At 38.4% G+C, this 19,239-nt stretch overlaps 1 protein-coding gene across 2 annotated transcripts in view; it reads right to left on the minus strand.

The window, feature by feature from the left end:
• LOC142415975 (multidrug resistance-associated protein 1) overlaps window positions 1-19,239 on the minus strand; it is a 58,359-nt gene that overhangs the window by 25,763 nt on the left and 13,357 nt on the right. For both annotated transcript variants that reach the window (XM_075514971.1, XM_075514969.1), the window contains exons 2-14: window positions 17,414-17,590; window positions 16,508-16,633; window positions 14,990-15,127; window positions 13,761-13,886; window positions 10,653-10,714; window positions 9,645-9,776; window positions 8,371-8,598; window positions 7,509-7,686; window positions 6,609-6,770; window positions 5,756-5,848; window positions 4,135-4,338; window positions 1,452-1,595; window positions 1,001-1,088 (exon numbers count right to left, since the gene is read on the minus strand). In XM_075514971.1, the coding sequence (XP_075371086.1) occupies window positions 1,001-1,088; window positions 1,452-1,595; window positions 4,135-4,338; window positions 5,756-5,848; window positions 6,609-6,770; window positions 7,509-7,686; window positions 8,371-8,598; window positions 9,645-9,776; window positions 10,653-10,714; window positions 13,761-13,886; window positions 14,990-15,127; window positions 16,508-16,633; window positions 17,414-17,440 (1,708 nt within the window). In that variant the 5' untranslated portion in view covers window positions 17,441-17,590. The remainder of the gene's footprint in view (window positions 1-1,000; window positions 1,089-1,451; window positions 1,596-4,134; window positions 4,339-5,755; window positions 5,849-6,608; window positions 6,771-7,508; window positions 7,687-8,370; window positions 8,599-9,644; window positions 9,777-10,652; window positions 10,715-13,760; window positions 13,887-14,989; window positions 15,128-16,507; window positions 16,634-17,413; window positions 17,591-19,239) is intronic.

The following is a 19,239-nucleotide window of genomic DNA, read 5'->3' on the forward strand; positions in this document are numbered from 1 at the left end:
GACCAAAAATGCTGTTCCATGAAATGTTGCATGGTACTGGCATCTGTAGATTTTTGTGACAACTCAAAATATACCACTCCTAATTCAACCAAGTATGCAATAAATAGTTAGTTTAGGTAAATATTTACATTAGTATGCAAGTGCAACCCATTATGGACAAAAAAAAACCCCCAAAACCCCACACTAAAGATTGGTGAGCAATGTATTCATGGTTATCAGCTGAGAAAGGGGAAGAGATATTCCCAAAAGGAAGAGGGGGGGGTGTAGAAAAAAGCATAGCAGATGACTGCTTACCAGAAAGCCAAATGACTAAAATGATAGAGCTCAGCTAACTGCATGCGAGGGAGTGATGGGGATTTCACTAGCTTTGTAAAAAGGAAGTAAGAAAAATCATTTAGAAATGACTGACATAGTTAAAGTCAAGTTTTGTTTTGCCAGAAAAAGGGCATTCGTTTTTCAGTAAATCTGCCTTCATACTTATCTATCTCCTAAACGGCTCTATGTGACCGGACCAGCAACACTACATATAGTGAGAGTAACACCGGGAGTAACGCTTTTTGCACAAAATAGAAAGTAGAGGCATTTGCCAGAACTGGGACTTATCCTTTCTCCTTCAAGGGTGCTGAAGTGTTACATGATTGTTCTTCTCCAAAATGCTGGGTTTTGACACAGCATTAATTATCATTGTTAACTGCCTAGAAATTTCAAATGGCTACACTTAAAACAGTCTAACAAGTAATTTTTAAAGTGACCATCTGTGTCTGGATGCCACCATTCTGTAGTTTGGACACAGGAGCTGGGGAGAGGAAAGAAATTACCTGAGAAGGTGGTAGAAACTTCATATAATTTTCATTGTACAAACTCCCTTCTCTGCTTTCTGGCTAAAATTTATCAGTGAAATCCACCAAAATGCAGTAAGTTTGTTACAGAAAGCAAAAGAAACACTGCGAAGCCACCCAAAACCTGCACACGCTGATTTTCAACAGGAAAAGAAACTCACCTTCTGTGATGGGACCCCTGATTATGCTGTCTGGATCTAACTCTTCGTGAGACAGGAACACCCTAAGGCGCTTCAAGGAGACACTGGCCTGCATGGGAAAGGGATGCAAAGCTATCTTATACTCTGCTCATATTTAAGAGCTTGTTGTTTTGCACCACATATACATTACAGCATTATTATGCACTCCTAATCCCTCCTTAAATCCATTGCATAGTTTCTTGGATAGTCAAAGTCGCACTTCCCAAACCACAAGAAATATGGTTGATTTCAAGAACACCCATCCACCATAACTGGGATTGATAATTTTGCTCGCACAGCACTTAACACACAGGAAATGCAAAGCTCCCTTTCTGAGGGGGCTGAATTTCACCAGTGGACATTACAGGAATGTAATCTTTCCACCCAGTGGCTACTTCTGCACAGAAACATCTGTTAATGACTGAAGTCTTACTTCTACTATGCTGCTGATAACCATAGGAAGCATGTTCAATGGAAACCTGAGGATGTTGAATAATGCTAGGGAAACAAATGCCTTCTGAGCATCCAAGATGTTGTTCTTGTCTATGGTATACACAGCAAAAGTGGACAAGGCAACCTGAAACAAAAGGTAACAGTTACAGTTAGGGTAGCTTTTTTTAAAGCCACTAGCTCAGGAGTCACACAGTCTGACAACTGGAATCAGAGGTCTACAAATCAAAGAGAGAGTAATGTTCTGGTAACTTCCTTGCTCCTGATAATACTTTTTGCAAAACAAACATTTGATTTAAATCTATTGTTGTAAAAAGAAGTTAATGGCTCCTCTTCGGAAGGTGTCAAGTGCTCACTTTATTCACATAGCAAGGGTGAAAACACAAATGTCCTATGCTATTTGTGGTCACACTGCAGGAGAAGGGAAGGAGAGGAATGATCACCATTATTTCTTGCTGCTCTCTTTCAGTTTTAAGGCACTCCCCATGGTACCAGACACTGGATCAGTAACATATATACGAAAAGTTAGAAACACCCCAACGCTAACCCATTTTATATTTTGTAGAGACCACCACAACCCTAGATTTCCAAGTACAGCCCACTTTATCATGGACAGATTTGTTTTCCAAGAAACTTGAAATGTTACTGCATTATAAAGATGAAGCCTTATAGTACCTAAGCTTTTCTGTTGTGAACTGTCTAAGATCCATGCTAAACAAGAAAATTACATTGAACCATTATCATCAGTCATAAGGTATAAAAATAATTTTTAAAATCCATATACTTATTTACTTTTTTTTAAAATGTGTTGATTAAATTATAGTAAAATTAAAGAAACTAAGTAAAACCAAATGTTTCACTTTCAGATCTATTCCCTTCACAGTGTTTTCTTCTATGGTAACAACACTCATACCTCAGTATATCACAAGATGCAGCAACTCTTTCCCACAGACTGCCACTTAAAACAAGAAATCAAGGTAGGCTAATGTTTGGCATTCCCCCTCCCACAAGACTTGAAACAATTACCTCAAATGCCTAAGGAACAGTCTCATCTAAGCACAGCATCCATTGAAGACATTAGTATTTGTTAAAAATCTGACTGCTGTGGAGACATGTATTGTTTTCATACAGCGGCTGACTCAGCTGTGCCTGGTACAGTAGCTTGTTTGTACAATCCTTAGTTTGGACAGCCATATCCCAGGGAGAAAGCCCTCCCACAGAGATCAAAAACAAGACAGGGTCCAACGAATAACCTCACAAGCAGCATGTCTGCACTCTTGTGTTATCAGCAATTACTCTGAAATACACCCTTATCAGCACACATAGCAGTAGGGGAGGTACTGCAAAACGAATAGTTTCCTGACACCATTATTGAACAACGTTTTAAAGAGCCCTGGCCATGGAAACAGGAGAAGGAGTAGAGGAAATAAAGGGGTTTGCATGTCAAAAGTGCTTTCAAGTAGGCACTTGCAATAATTCTTCAATCAGAAGTTCAGAACATACATGAAAGAACAAAAATCCAAGAAACAGGATGTTGAACAGCAGCCTTGCACTTCGGGCTGTACCGATTCTGCCCCAGTGGTAAAGCCCTAAGGTGTAGGACCATTGCCACACATTTACAACGTGCGCTGAAACAGAGCTACTCATTAAGTGAATTTGTCTTCTCAGACCCCACAGAACAGCATTAAGGAGTCCACCTGCAGAGTTTTATTTAGAAACTTCATTTAATAATATATTTATATTAAAACCATCTCAGACTTCTTTTAGAAAAGCATTCACTTAAGAATGCAGCTGATGTTTCCTACCCAGGGCACTGCTTCTTCTGCCTTTCATCATGCCCAAAACATAATGTAAACACTAAAAATGTTTACCAGGAAGGAATCTGAGACTGGAAAGTACACTCAAACACCTTCAACTGGAACAGCACATATTTTATCCTAATGTAGTCATGGCTTTTATTTGCTTCTGCAGACAAGGGCAATGGCCCCTCTAGGGTCTGAAGCAATTTTGATGTGATCTCACCCTTCTCTCCCCTGTATTAGTTTAAATGTAAGCTAATCACAAACACAGTGGGGATGTTTCACATTTCAAGAATTTTTTTTTTTTTTAAATAAGAATTTGAAGCAATCCCAGGGTACGCAATGGCTTCCCCTCTCCACATTGTTCTTAAACAGATGCTGGGAGAACCCAGGCCCGAGATACACCTGGTGCACAATGTCCCATTTGATCAAGGACTCTTATCTAAGGACCTGCTGCTCTCAGAAAGATGCTGAAATAAGGGAAGTTTTACTCTGTCAGCCACAGCTACCACCTGGAGGGTACTGTGCGCATTAGTACCATCAGAGGTAGAAGAGGTTATATTTACTCTTAGGGTCCTGAAGTACACCACCAAAAATAGAGGGGGATGCAGAGGAGGTTTTTATTTTTAAATACTTCAGCCATTAACTTCTAGGATACATCCAACCTGGATGTTACTAAGTTTCAAAGAAAACAGTAGTGCCTTTTCATAGCGAAGTGGAGATCTAGGTGTTCAATTTCCCACTGCTGCAGAGGGCATTCTGACTCTTCCACTCATTAAAAAACAAAACCAAAACAAGTTCTCAAGCGTTGCCTTGGAAAACATGATCCCAAAAAGGAGAGCAGACTTCTAGATTTGTTTCACTTACCAAAAAAGGAGCACAAACCCAAGTGAAGGTTGCCATTGCAGCAAGGTAAGCAGATTTTTTTAGGACTTTGAGTTCTTTCTGTCTGATCTCTAATACCTTCTCTCTGAAGGCTAATTCCCAAGCATAAAGTTTCAGAACTTTAATCCCATTGAGAATTTCATTCATCAGCTTAATTCTGTTGTCTTTGCTCTTCATTTGAGCCACCTAAAAACAACATTGCAAAAAATAATTAGCAGAGCACAATACTTGGCAGAGCCACAAAGGTCTGAGCTTTGTATTTTGCAATGGCAAAATTCACCTCATTATCATCAAAAGCTTACTAGCTTCCCAAGCAGGAAAACTGAGATGCTCTCTGAACAAACAAATATGCAGAATTAACAAGATGTTTTAAACCAATCAAAAGAATGCTTCATGCAACTAAAAATCCAAACCAAGATCAAAACAATTGTGGCACTAGTTTAAGTGGGATTAACCCTGTATCAGGGAGCTGTGGGACTCAGGTTCCTCCTAGGTACAATATGCAATTAAAAAATAAGCCACTATAATCAAGCTTCAGTGATGTGCAGTTTGCATCTAACCTTAGACCAAACTTGGTTTTGCTTCATTTTCAGCACTATCAATGGCTTTCTGATGGTGCACTAAGGCAAAAAGCTTTCCATTCACCCATATGAAGAAAGTCCATTCTTCACAAGTTTCCATCTTCATGAAATACTTTAATGAGGGCAGTGCAAAGGTGAAACGATGTTCTGACTCGGCACTAGGCAGGGTCAGTAGACTGCACCGGTACAGCTATCCCAGACAGCTGTTACCAATGGCAGTGTGGCTGTGACAAGCTAGATATCCCCTACTTCTCCCATGTAGGAACCAAATGCTGTGGTATATTTTGATGAACATCTAGAGCTAAAAGGTTTCATTTAAATAAATCAATCTCCTCTGACATTTGGTAAATTCAGTTAGCAGTGAAGTCTGTACCAGAAAGCATGTGGTGAGGCTGTTGGAAGTAGTTTTTGCAATAGAAAACATGAGAGTTTGAGTCTACATTTACTTATGTGCACTCTCTGTAACAAATGGATCCCCTCTAAATAAAATCGACTAGGGATCAAGAACAGCGAACAACTAAGACTTCTCCCTCCTCATCCCTCCAAGGGGGGGGGGGGGGGCGACAACGGGACACCACACACAAAACCAAACAAACAAACAAAACCAACCAAGAACAAACCACCACCCCCAACACTGCAATCACCATCCTGGAAATGTGACTATTTCACTCATTAAGGTTCATTAGGCAGACAGTAGTTTACGTTATCACTTTAGTTCTTAGGCAGCAAGTTAAAAACTAATTCCAATCCAATCATCGGGCATTTCATGAAGCTGGCTAATCTGCTACCTTGGTCTTAACTACTGCAAAATTTTTAGACCATTATGTACAGATGCGCTGTAAGGCCGAAATATATGTGAGTTTGTTTATTCTGCATACACAACACCTCTGACTTTTCTTTGCCTTCCCTTTTTTTAAGGGATAAATGGAGGGAAAAAAACCTTAAAAGGACAAACCTCAGGAACAAGTCAAAGAACAGAACATGTTTCTTAAAAGCACTGTCGCATATATAATTATTCTAACCTGGTAAGTTTTTGTCTTCATTGCCATCACAGCATTTATCGGAACCAGAAGGATCATGACAGCCACACCTGCCAGCACTGAAGGACCTAAATTCTGAAAAGCACTTAATGGTAAACATTTATTCAAACTCATTTTTAAAATCTTGGGTCAAACCACTGCATATGCTACAGAAAAGCATTCTGAAATAGCTTTTCAACCTCTTCTTCCCTTTTCAAGAGCAGCTTGGGGGAAGAAGAAGAGGATCAAGTAGGGGCTTGGGTTGATGTTTGTGTGCTTTGATTTTTGAAACAAACATACATATATAGCCCCCATATAGAGAGGTATATATAGATCAATCTCTCTCTCTCTCTCTCCACACATACAGAGATCTTTTAAAGTTTTCCAGTTTTTGCTGGTTTGTCTGTTCTTCCGAAGTAGAGACCCATGGAGGGAGTGACTGACTTCTTGGGGAATTTCATTACCTTTCTGATTGACAGTGAGAATCAGGAAGAGTCAGCGTGGTGACTGTCTGGACTAGCAACAGCAAACGTCTCATACGGTGACTCTCAGAATGCAGAACCAAGACCACTTTTTAAATTAAGTGACAAGTGAGGTACTATAGGTGCTGCACTCCCCAAAAAAATAGTAGCTCCCATTTGCATCCCACATGCACTCAGATGTGCAAATTAAGAACCTCCTGCCTTCCTTCTTGACAGCAGTGACAAAAGCAGCTCTGAATAGCTTCTAAACAAACAGCATTTTCTCCACACTGCTGTCAACCCTCCAGTGGTCTGAACACCAGCTGTCTGTAGTCATGACCATAGGAAGCAGCACACTGCCAATGTCAAAACAGGAAACAACACACAATACTCACCTGCCACAGTAAGTACAGTGCTAATATCACCTGGAAAGGTGCAGACCAAATCATGTTTATATAGGTAGCCAAGTCCATGAATCTCTGAGCATCCACAGACATTAGATTCACAATCTCACCCACAGTAGAAGTCTTTCTAGCAGAATTTGTGATAACAAGTGCCTAGGTGCAGATTAAAAATAAAAAAATAATTAAAGCAACATGAAAGAAGACTTACTTATTTGCATTTTCTCCACAGAATTCAATTGCTTTACAGAGCTCCATCTTTAAATTTACAGGCAATCCTTTTCCTGCTTCATATTCTGTTTACCCTGCACATTACAAAATGCAAGTTGTATAGTCTGAAGCAAGCAGCTGGGTTTAAACTAATAGAGAATTAAAGACAACAAGCACTCTTTGGGGTTAGGGTTGGTTGGTAGTTTTATTGCTTGGGGGGGGGGGGGGGTGTGGTACTGTTTGCTTGTTTTGGTTTTTAGTGTAAGAAGCAGAACCTTCCCTTCTTGTCACACATTTTTCTCACAAAGAGCAATCAATCCACAGCTTTCTAAAACGTTCCAGCTTATTCCAAGATGAGGTGGCACTGCTGCTAAGTCCCAAGCGAAGCTGTAAATATAGATGCATCTTCATTTCTGCACAAACTGAAGCAGTTTCACCCCCCTAGTCTAAATGAGACAAGGTTTCTAGTTTGGCAGTGGAAAGAAGAAGGTGCCTGAACTTTAACTAGTAAATTAGAAAATTGCTCTTAAAGGCTTTTATTTATAAATTAGATACTCTCTTATTTCTATTAAGAGTTAGGAATCAGCCTACCAGAATCTCCTAACTACTTTAATTATTCAGACTTAAGCGATGCATTTGCACAGTCACCAAGAGGTATTATCGTATATTTAAAGAAACACCTACCTTTCGATAAATTACACCAACAATAGCTGTTTTGAGCCTCATTCCAGTTACAAAGCAAATATGAAAATACTGGTGAAGAATCAGTGTCTGAAGACAGGCACAAACAAACAGCAGCCCTGTATAAAAGTAGCCTTGCCAGTTTGGGGCAGCTTTGTTATTTACAAAGTTGATTAGCAATCTGTGGGGAGAGGAATTAGTTCTCTTGATATATGCAAATCAAAATGAAATGTCAGGGTTACAACCTTAGATTATTCCAAACATTATATGGGTCACGCAAGCACTCAAAGTACCAAACCGAGATAAAACACTTAAGCAGACTTCTTAGAAACTGGAGATCATTTTATACTAGCACACATCACTCCCTCCTCCTAACAATGTACTACTGTAAAACATGAAGTATCACATACCTTACATATACAGCATTCTCTTGGAGCTAACACTAAAAGTCTCATATTCCCTCCAGCTAAAATACAACCGCTTACAGTTGTTTTACTTCTTCTCACCTTAAAGCAATAAAACCCTCCTACCCCCTTAGCTCTCTGTTGCTTCACATACTGTGACTTGTAGTCCCACAATCATTACAGGTTAGAATTAAATAAACTCTCCTGCTACTGTTGATTATGTTCCTGCCTGGCCTTCCTACTGTTGGAAAGGAACATAAAAAGTCAAACATTTAATGCATGATGTTATAATTTGAAAACTAATGGACCAAAATAATCTGTGTACATGGTTCTATAACTGGCATGACAACCCTTCCCCATTGAACCATCTGAAGGCAAAGCAGCTTGGTGAGTGAAATACCAATGTGTTTTAAATTCTGTCCACATACTTTTAATACAATAATAAAGTACATAGGTCTTACTTCAGAATTTCTGGGCCTGCAAACATCAAGAGATCATGTGCAGCTTTAAACAGGAAGCTCATGAGAAAATATGGTCCAAAGGTTTTATATAACACCTTGAATAAAGATGCTTCAGAGCTCTTCTGAGATGGTTTTATAATCAAAGCTTCAGCCTCTTCTGTCACATCACCATTTGAGTCGCTTGATTTTTGCTGCTTTTTGGGCAAGTATAACATGTTTAATGGTTGCCTGAAATAAGAGTAGGTATATAATGGAGGCTTTATTCAAGCATAAAGCGAACTGGAAAAATGCACAGTATGCAAATGAGATGTTTATGAGCTGTTTACTGCCCTTCATAATAGTTTAATTGGGTTTTACTGTCAATCAAACATCTTTTTAATCATACAGCCATAGCTAAATGAACTGGCCATTCAAAAATAGTCTTCTTTGTAGGGATGGGTAAGATTCCTGTTGAATCTCTCCTATAGCTATGCCCTGGGTAATGAGGAATAGGGCCATAACCTGTGTTAAACTTAATGAGCAAAGGACATTATTATTCTAGAACCCAGTATGCTGAACTTTCATCAAAATCAAGGCCTCACTGTACCACTGGAGTTAAAAGACTGCAGTCAGATTTATGCCAAGTCATCCCCAATGGACTGAACACATTCATTTCATACATCTGGCTTCAGCCAAACTACATACTTCCGAACGTCTGAGGACAAGCTGTATGTAAAAATACACTGTGTAAACAAGCAAGCAATTTTCCTTCAATGAAAAGGTACTTCTATTTGCTGCAGTAAAGGATGATGAAAGTAGGATGGAAACTGCCGGCATGCAGTCTTTCTAATTTTAGTCATCTGGCTTAGATGCCCAGACTCCCTATATAGTCAAACGAAAGAAATAAGCTTCTCACTTTTTACACCCTGAACTGCCCTCCAGAGGCTTCACTAACTATAGAGGGAGCCCAAGCTCCTAAATTACATGACTGAAGTTTGACTGTGTGAAAACATTCCCTCCTCAGGGAAAAACCACCCATCAAAAGTAACAAGAATCAGCTTTGGATCATGAAAGACTAAGGGAAACTTGATGCAGCTCTTCATAAAGACGACCCACAACACCCTACTTGGTTCCTGTTCTGTATGCAGTTAAGGACAAATACAGAGCTGCCACTTGGGCCTTCCAAAAGCAGGCTTGATAACAGATGACAAACACCTCTAAGTAGAGGCTGAGTAACTTGAGCTTTTGAACATCCACATCTTGGAAGAACTGCCAGCCAGGATAACTGAACTTACCTCTTGGTCTTTGCCCACTCTTTTGCCCAGTTTCTAGCCAGACTTGGCACTATCTGCTCCGATTTGTCCTCTTTATTTAATGACCACAAATCCTTGGCTTCCAAAGGTCTCCGATAACCCTGAACCATCAACCTGTATTAGAAAGAATCAGCACTATATATTTAAGAACACTAGAGATATGTGTGTGTATATATATATGCCATAAGACATTGGTCCTTATATCCAGTCCCAAAACAGAGCCAGCTCTTCACAAAAATGCATGCAAGAGTTAGTACCTGGAGCAACACAGGTCCAGATGCTAAAACATACATCCCTCCTGTCTTTACTGTGAGAATTAGACACCAAAACATCTAAGGATCCAGGATATGCCACCGAATTCACATTTCAGGGAAAATAAAAGAAAGGATGAAGTGATCTCATTTGAAAATCAGCCAGGCAATTAATATTCCCATGCCTACCAAGTTTCAAAATCTTTATTAGCCTTTAATTTTACAAAGCAATTCCTTTCATCTAGGTTTCTGTTGGAACTCTGGCCAAGTACCAACCACAACTATACACCAATATTAATTTACATGTTTCTGTGTTTTAACTGACAAGAACATGTGTTGTGATCAAATCATACAGCATAGCTAAAGCTAAGTCGATAAAAAAAAACCACCTCTTATTGGACAAAAAGAGCTAACAGTTTTGAACGCCTTTGTTTCTAAATACAGCAGATAATTTCTACCTTCTTATATTTCCCAAATAAATTTTTTTATTATATTCTTTCAACAAACATACTAAATATATACTGGCAAAATTTAAAATTACAAAGACCCTAAGGTAAGTAAAATATGAAAAAAAGATTAATCAAATTTGAAAAAAAAAAAATTTAGTCTAGCTACAAAACAACCAACCAAAACAATCAAAATTATTATGGCATGATTATTGCTAACTTAACTCTGAAAAGAAGGATCCTAAAATGCCATCTAACTTTAACTGGTGCTTTATGCATCATCTTGATCTTACCCAGTGATCCACCAGAATGTGATCCTGGAGAGGAAAGAAGCACTGAACTCTGGACATGGATTCTAAAGGAGAGAGAAAGAAATCAATCCACATACAAAGTGACTGATACAGGGCCAAAAGAAACAAACCAAGCAGAAAAGATGCTTTTGAAATTCCTTTTGTTTATAGTATTTTTTTCACATTACTAAACTTGTCATTTATGCTGTTCAGAAAACACAAGCACAGCTTCAGGGCTGTCAGCAGACTAGACCACTGGGACACAGGAATAGCAGTCCTCCGTATCAACAACGCAACAAATAGTTGAGGGAATTTTATAAGACAGTGGAGGCCACACAGTCTCTCAAGATGTCATGATCACTGCCCACCTATATCATTGCAAGGTATGAGAGCATAAATATGTTAATTAGGTAGAGGTAGTCATAAATGAAGAATTCAGTTCTACTGTTCTAGCATTTAAGTGCTGTGACTCCATCAAAACAGATGCACAGATGAAAAAAAAATTTGTGAACTCCATAAAAGCATCCCAAAACAGCCCCTAAAACCCCTGCATCTCATTTATGAATAAGCATGGGAAACTAAGTATCCATAAAGGTACGCTGCTAGCTCGTGTTCTACACCCAACACAATGGCTGTCTGTTTTAACTACTCTTCAGGTTAACATCCTCTCCTAATCTGGTTGGATTAAAACAGCAGAAAGGAAGGTTGGAAGAATTACAAAGGCACTAAAGGTGAATTACTTGCAGAATTCCAGTGCGGATTTCTCTCTTCCCTCTTTCACTGCTCTGAACAGCACCTAAAGAATGCTAAAACCAGCCACTCCTCTGGCACACAAACCACTAGGTTTTTATCATCAACTGTAATTGCAGCAACTCAGGTATTTCCATCTACAAAAGTCACCAAACATCATTAGAGTACTGCAATTAAAACAGCCAGAGCCAAGTGTTTCCAAGATTTGCATTTTTCAACTCATGTTTGTGTAACCTGGTGTCTCCACTAAGCTATACTGAAGTGTGGTGTAATCAAGCTACACGAAACAGACTCCTGCACTTCCTCTTCACGTGACAACTTTTTTTGCAACTTTGTAGGGAACAATAAGAGTATGAATGAGACAGATGCTTTTTTTGAAAGGGAGTAAGAGTTCCACATTTCCAAAGTATTTAAACACTTGCAGCAAAAGGGTTGCAAGCAAATCCAACACCATCACCTAATGAATAAATAAAATTTTTTAAACTCAGTTTTTAAAAAAAAAAAAAAAAAGGCAGGTGGGTGGGGGGCAGTACTCTCAGCCTTCAGCCACACCAACACTCCTGACAGACAGATTTCTACTTCAGCAAATACAGGGAATACTTTCAACTTCAACAAAATTTCAAAATATTCTGAACTTTACATAAAATGCTGTATTACTTTTTACCTTTATACTTTTTTTTAATCTACTTGAAGGTGGAAACTCTAAATTCAAGAGTCGACTAGATCTTGTACTACCAAAAACTGGACTTCATTTGCATAAAGCAAAAGTTTAAAACATTAGGACATATTACATTACTGTTAAAATAATGATAAAATACTGATAAAATTAAATCGTTACCACACAAAGAACTATTAATCCTACCAACATTCATGCCAGATAGAATGAAGACAAGTTCAAACTTATGTAATGTAAACAAAGGGAAAACAAGAGACAAAACACATTGTTTGACTTCTATATACATCAGCATCTACATCTTAGAAATTTCAGTCTAGTTTTTTTGGCTTAAGTAACATATAATAAGATTTTACTCAAGGCTTACAAACATTTCTGGTGTGGAAATGCTTGGCAGAAGGGAATAAAGCAGAACTTAAGGCTGACTAACATGACTTGCTTTGTTCTTTTCCCCATCATAACATTCAACAAGCACACCACTCATGAAAAAAGAAGGTTAAAATTCGAAGTCTGCCCTATTTCCTAGAGACACTCCTAGAAATACTCAGAACACAAAACCAAACCACTGTGGTCTCAAAGCACCTTGTAATTATTGTAACCATGATCAAAGCAGAAAAGAGTTTCCATAAATCCACGGTATCCTGTCAAATACATTTCATCCCTGAATGAGATGAAAAGAACCCAAAGATGAAGAGGATCCAAAGACTCAGCAGTATACTCTTCCCTCCAAGCATATACACACAGACTGTCTGCCAGCGGTAATGCAGAGCACCACTGGCACACTGGATACCGACGCAGAAGGTAACTGGAATTCAGTAAGTGCAACTGGTTACACACCTTTTCTACAGTTACAAAGGCAACATTTATTTCCCCCCTCACACATTTCACACCTTTCTTCGTCAGTCAGTGCCACCTAGCACCCATCAAACCAGAATTATGCCTTACAAAAAAAAATACAGAACTGAGGTTTCAAAACTTGGCACATCCAAACTCCAGGCAGTGACAGGTGGTCTAGTCTGTGACTCAGGTGGTCTAGTCTAGGGCCAAGCAAGCAGTATAATGATCCAGCATTCCTTGGGTCACTTTAGATCCGTACCATATAGCTAGCACATATAATTAACAACACATGCAACAAAGATCACATCTAGATAAAATTAAATTTCTACATCCAGACCACCCTCTAACATTAACTGCTCTTGCAATTGAGTTGGTTAAATTTTTGCTTGACACAAGAGATGTAAACATGGAAATCAAATGCATCTATTCAGATTCACAAGTTTTCCAGGTGTAGATTCTTCCCCACCTTCAATAGGAAGGGAATACACATCCTTATCAGTTACTGCCTACTGAATGGTATCAGATGACCAGGAGGACAGCATTTCAAATGAGTATTTCCCACGGATTGCCAGAAGCACTACAGAATATAAATACATATGACTTAACCTTCAGGAATGCTATTCAGGAATGACTGAAACAGTATTTTTGCTTTCTCTTAAATACAGCCCACCCTATTTTGCATGTTATGGGCTTCATCATCTGCATCACCAACTAAAGAGCAGAAAGAACACTATTGCAAACAAGTCAACAAGGTCTGAATTATTTGGCATCTGGGAGACTATGGCCTTATAACTCATTGTCCAGAATATTGCACATATGATACTCAGCACTCAGATAGACTGAACACTTACAAGATCATTTACTGTTTCAGAAAACAAAGGTGGTCGTTCTGGAAAACAGCACAGGATGAGCTGTACAAGTAACAGGATGAAGTAGATGCAGAAGGTGACATAACGAAATGCATCCACTTCAGCACCCTACAAAGGAAGGTAATATTCCAATTAGAAGGCTTGAGGAATGTCTTTAAAACAACATGGTACTATTAAACATAAAATAGCTCTTTACTGTAAATTCTGCAAACTACATAAATGTTACACTACCCACCCCCATGCAAATTAAAGTCAATGTGTATTTTGGTAAACGGAAGGTAAAGAGAGGGGGGAGGAGATTAAAGATACCATTTATTTTTTAACAATCACTGCCATAAACACACAAGCACGGTTTGTACCAACACAGCATGCCCCAATTTGAGTCAAGGTATTCTTTACAGGAGCAAGGCATTTATGCACTGGGTAGTAAGGAGTTTTCAAAGCAAATTTGTTAATTAGTATGCACACAGAAAATAAGAATTAGAGGAGCAGAATTTAGATTACAGTTTGTTGTGTTGTGCTCAAATACCAGAGGTTCTTCCGTTTTTTGACTGGGACTCATACATAAAGCATAATCCACAGAAATCAAAGCACAGGGACAGATGGACACACACCCCCACACATCCGCCAGTAAAGTCCCACTCCCAACAGCTAAAGACAAAAGTTGGCTGAAAGTTCTCAAAATTCAAAATATGGCTTAAATGTTTCAAGAAATAAAAGTGATATGCCATTTTCAGGCAGCACCACAATTAATCTGATATTTGAGGTGGCCTTACTATAAAGCAGACTGACATAAAAATATTTCACTTGTACACTTTCATTTTGTCTCAACAGATGAGACCACATTACCGCCAAACCAAGTGTTTCAGGAAATCCACTGTACAATCAACAGGAAGAGGACGTAAACTCCCAGAACAGTTTCATATCAAATATTATACACTTTTATTGTACCCAAGCAGACACATCCCCTTTCTGGAACAGCTAGCAGAATTTTCTTGGCAACTGTTGCTACCGTTACGATCACTATGAATTTCACTAGCATTTCAAAACAAGAGCCATTAAGTCTTGCTTGTTTTGCTTTTATAACCCAAGGAATGAAGGTACACTGAACGGATCATTAACTGACTTGACTGGCATAATTAGCAAGCAACTACTCTATTACTGCAGCATTTGGGATTATTTTCAACTGAATGAGGCTAGCAATCACTTACCATATTTAAGGCATGTATTATTTTGGATCTAAAAACCACTGTGGCACATGACAATGAGATGAGCCAGAAAATCATCATTACACCCGAAGACTGGACTCCTTTTATTCTTTCATATTGTATTAAAAATGTGGCAAGCAACTGTGGACAAATAAGATAAACACATATTCACAAGCTTTAAGTTTTACAACACATGATACATACACAAAGTACTACATATACAAGGTACTGTGTTAAAGCATGCTTATTTAACATTTCAAATCCGGTATCTCTCAAACATTCTAACACCCAGAGATTTTAAGTGCAATGCAAAAATACATTTAAATAGAAAATTCTCTGGAGCAGTAAAGGTAAGAAGTGGACAAAAAAGGGAAAAGGAGTATGTATTACATAGAAGTAAACAACCACATACACAAAAGCACTGTCAAAAGCTGCCAGTCTTTATTTCTTTACTTTTCCAGTTCTACATCACAAATCAAAATGCAATTATAGTGACACTATATCCTTTCCAAGTATTTCCTGACTAATTCGTTTCTAAATAAAAAGATTTCTTTCCATACAAGCCATAATGCCAAACAACACTGACCAAATATTACTCTATTTCTGTATTTCATGTTTTCAGAGTCCTTTAGGAAGTTGGTACAACTTAGTAATCTCACTTGGCTGCTGCAACATGCATTTTCAATCAGCCTGACAAAAGCTTGACAACTGCATTATTAAATGACCACAAACTATTTAACAGCTCTTGCATCTCTCAGTATGTTTCAGGGCTGTTGGGTTTTTTTTGGTTTAGCTTTTTTGTTGTTGTTATTGCTGTTGGGGTTGTTGTGTCCCATCCCACTCCCTCCTTGAGTATCATGTTTAATCACTACCATTCCAAGTCTGTGATAAACGTAAGGCAACTGACAATAAGTGAATAGCAAGGCATTTTCCTTGAAATGTAGGCTGCAGAGATACTGGTGTGAAAGTAGACAACACTTGCGCATCCAGGTAGAACGAGTTAGCTGGGGACACTTATGTGCCTCATGTGGCATTTAAGACTTTTCATCGTGCCATCAAGTATAAGAAAACATGCACTAAAGAATGCTACATGCAAGAGAGTTTGTAATAAGATACTTCATAATGCAATGCCTTAGTCAGTCTTTTACCAAGTTCACTGTGATTTGTATTATCTAGGTTTAATCAGTTCTCTCGACTTGATTCCTCCAGCCCATGCTTGAGTCAAGCTATTAAATGAATTCTAACTCAAGCCTACCAAAATAAGGCAAGATAACTAGCACTGGCTTGTGTGCTGACATGCAATGCACTGAGCACAGCTGGGTTGGGTTGTTTTTTTTTTTCCCCTTCATTTTTTTATTAAAAGAAAGCAGACATTTCAGAGTCAATATTTCACAGTTCAACTGCAGATTAAGTCTGTATGTAAAGATTGTAGTTTAAAGAATTACAACACTGTGAATAATACTAAGATGCGTGTTATTGCTTAAGGCTTTGCATGAACAAAGGCCATACAGAAGAACTTACCATTGTTATACCCAATACTGTAGGCCCAACGAGGAAAAATGGAGCTCGAAAAATATTTTGACTTCTTTCCCAGAAAGAGTAGAAAAGGTCTGCCCAGCAGACTATCCACAGTATTAAGCCCAAAGCCTGCAATACAAAAGTGTATTTCATGCATCAGTTCACACAGATTAGGCAACACGATATATACATGAACACTAGATGTTAGGTGTTAGTAGAAGAAGAGTCAGAACCAGATTATCTCTTTTGGGCAGTTCTACAACATGCACAAAAGAAGAGTAATTTGGCTTTACCTATTGGATCCCCCCTAGAAGAAAAAAAATTACTAATTTTTAGTACAATATAATTCAGTGTATTATGAAGCAGAAAGCTGGTGAATCTCACTCCTGAGTAACAGATTGCAAAGGCAAAAACTCTCCAGTACACCATGCTATTATAGTCCTTCTTAAAACTTTTCACTTATGGGGGGGGGGGGGGGGGGGGGGAGGTGGTGGTAAGAAAACATTAAGTACCTATTTCACAATAGAAGTGGAATAGAACACCTGCAGCAGCTCTAGAAATCTATGCTGTGTAACTTAAGAAGCTGACAGGATAATAAATTCTTTTTATTACTGAAATAAAGGCCTTGAGATTGAGTTGCCTTAAAATAGTCTTCTCCAACTGGTCTTAAAAAGGATTTGCATGCTTTTTTGCTATGTCAGAGTAAATTTCAGTAAGCCTACTGACAAAAGGGCAACAGAACACATAAGGCTTGGAAATCAGACACAAGTAGAACAAGTAAGTTACAGCTCAAGTGTGCACGCAGGCCAAGATTGATGCTCCACAAAAGCAGTGTACTAAAACATAGCTGAAAATAGATTCAAACTTCCAGATAAGCTTAATGAGTTCTGATTTTAAAAAGTCATGTACCGTTTTGGCTTTGTTGAGGTTTGACATTTGTATGTATCCCCTGTCATGACAACGAAGGTACAGGAAGTACACTGGGAAGCAGACCCACAGGTAAACACAAGGAATCCAGACCAGGACTGTGTTCTGAAAGCATTGGGTGAAGTCCGGATTTTCTGTGTGCCATGTCAGATTCCAATCCTAGGGAGAGAAAATGGATCGAGTTAAAGAAAAAGCAAACACACAACTTCAGTATTTAAAAAAAATAAATAGCCACTATCGGCTTTATTCTGTATCTCTTCTTGTATATTTATTTATACTTGTATTAAACTGGCTCCATTCTGTAATGTATCTAATTTTATTGCACTTTTTGTAGCTCAGATGTTTTAAACCTTCACAAGATTACATTAGTGTCACTTTTGTTGGTTATACACAGCTACCATAACACATAACTCACTCAAATGTAATACTGGGATCTTTAACAGTACTTATCAGGATCTTTAACAGTATTAATCAAGGATTTTCACATTATCATTGCAGAAAAATAACATGAGAATGCTAGCTATCTCCCATTATAACCACTGTGCCTGTATGTATAAATACTCAGATACACCACATTCCCAAAGTTCAGTGTGGAAACACAATCTGGCACACAGTAAAAGTGAACAGCACAAGACAACACCACTTTTGTAAAGTGACTATTTGTAAAGTAGTCTCATAGCTCCCAAGCTGTCTGCAGCAAACCCAGTTGAGACTTTCTAGTAATTCATAACAGCAGGGCATAGAACTAAGTAAAAGAGGCTCGCCCTTGCAGCCCGTTTCCTACTCAACAACAGGAAAATGTAAATCAAAATAATCCAATTATTTCCTATTTCTCTCAACACAATTCTCAAAAACAAAATAAACCACCATACAATCAAACGAAAACTGACACTTACAGTAATAAAAATGTGATCACCATTTCTATTACTGGTACAAGGACTATTTACAATGACAGGCTATTTAGTAAAATGAACTTTCATACCATATTTATGATTGGCTTCAGTTAGGGAAATCTCTTGACAGAAATTTTATCTTAGAATTACTGATTTTGCTGTAAAGTTATCACAAGAGACACTTCCTCTTAAGTGCTGTAGATTTCTGACTCTCTAACAGAATGATGCAATACAGAGATATTGCTGCTGCAGACGGACTGCAATATTCAATAGCCGATGCATAGCTCACAGGCTTCTGTTTAGAAGCCACACAGCCAAGAGTAGCAGTCCTATGCCCAAAGGCTTGTTAACGGTAGTGTCATTTTCAGTTGCAAAGCATTTTTTTCAGACGGTTGCACAGCTTACAACTGCACAGAATAACCAGTACCACTACTGCAACATAATGGCAGTCAGTAATCCTTCTCCTCTATAAAAGCCTGAGCTGGTCACAGAAATAAGTGCCATTATCCACATTTTATAGATGAGGAAACAGAACCAAAAGGAGCTGTAGCACCTGCCCCCTCTATTCCAACATCAAAGCTGGAAACAGATCCCACTGCTCAGAACTGCGACACTTTGATCCTTATTTGTCGCCATCTTCCACTGATTAAACAGTTTCAAACACAATTACAAAGAGAGGAAAATAGATCTAAAGAAAAACAGAAGATATAACTTGCAAAAATTTCAACTTGAGGCTAACCAGACATTATTTTATCATAGAGCAGGTTTCCCCTTAAATTTGACCATTCCATATTAAGATGTTTTGTTGTTTTTAAGGAAAAAAAAAAAACCCCAAACTTCTTTTGAAAATGCATTAACAAAAATATTTTCCTTCCCCACTTCCCTCTCAATTTCTGTCAGAATCTAGGACTTCTT

The sequence above is a fragment of the Mycteria americana genome, chromosome 12 (genome assembly GCF_035582795.1).
Source record: "Mycteria americana isolate JAX WOST 10 ecotype Jacksonville Zoo and Gardens chromosome 12, USCA_MyAme_1.0, whole genome shotgun sequence".
Classification (NCBI taxonomy): Eukaryota; Metazoa; Chordata; class Aves; order Ciconiiformes; family Ciconiidae; genus Mycteria; species Mycteria americana.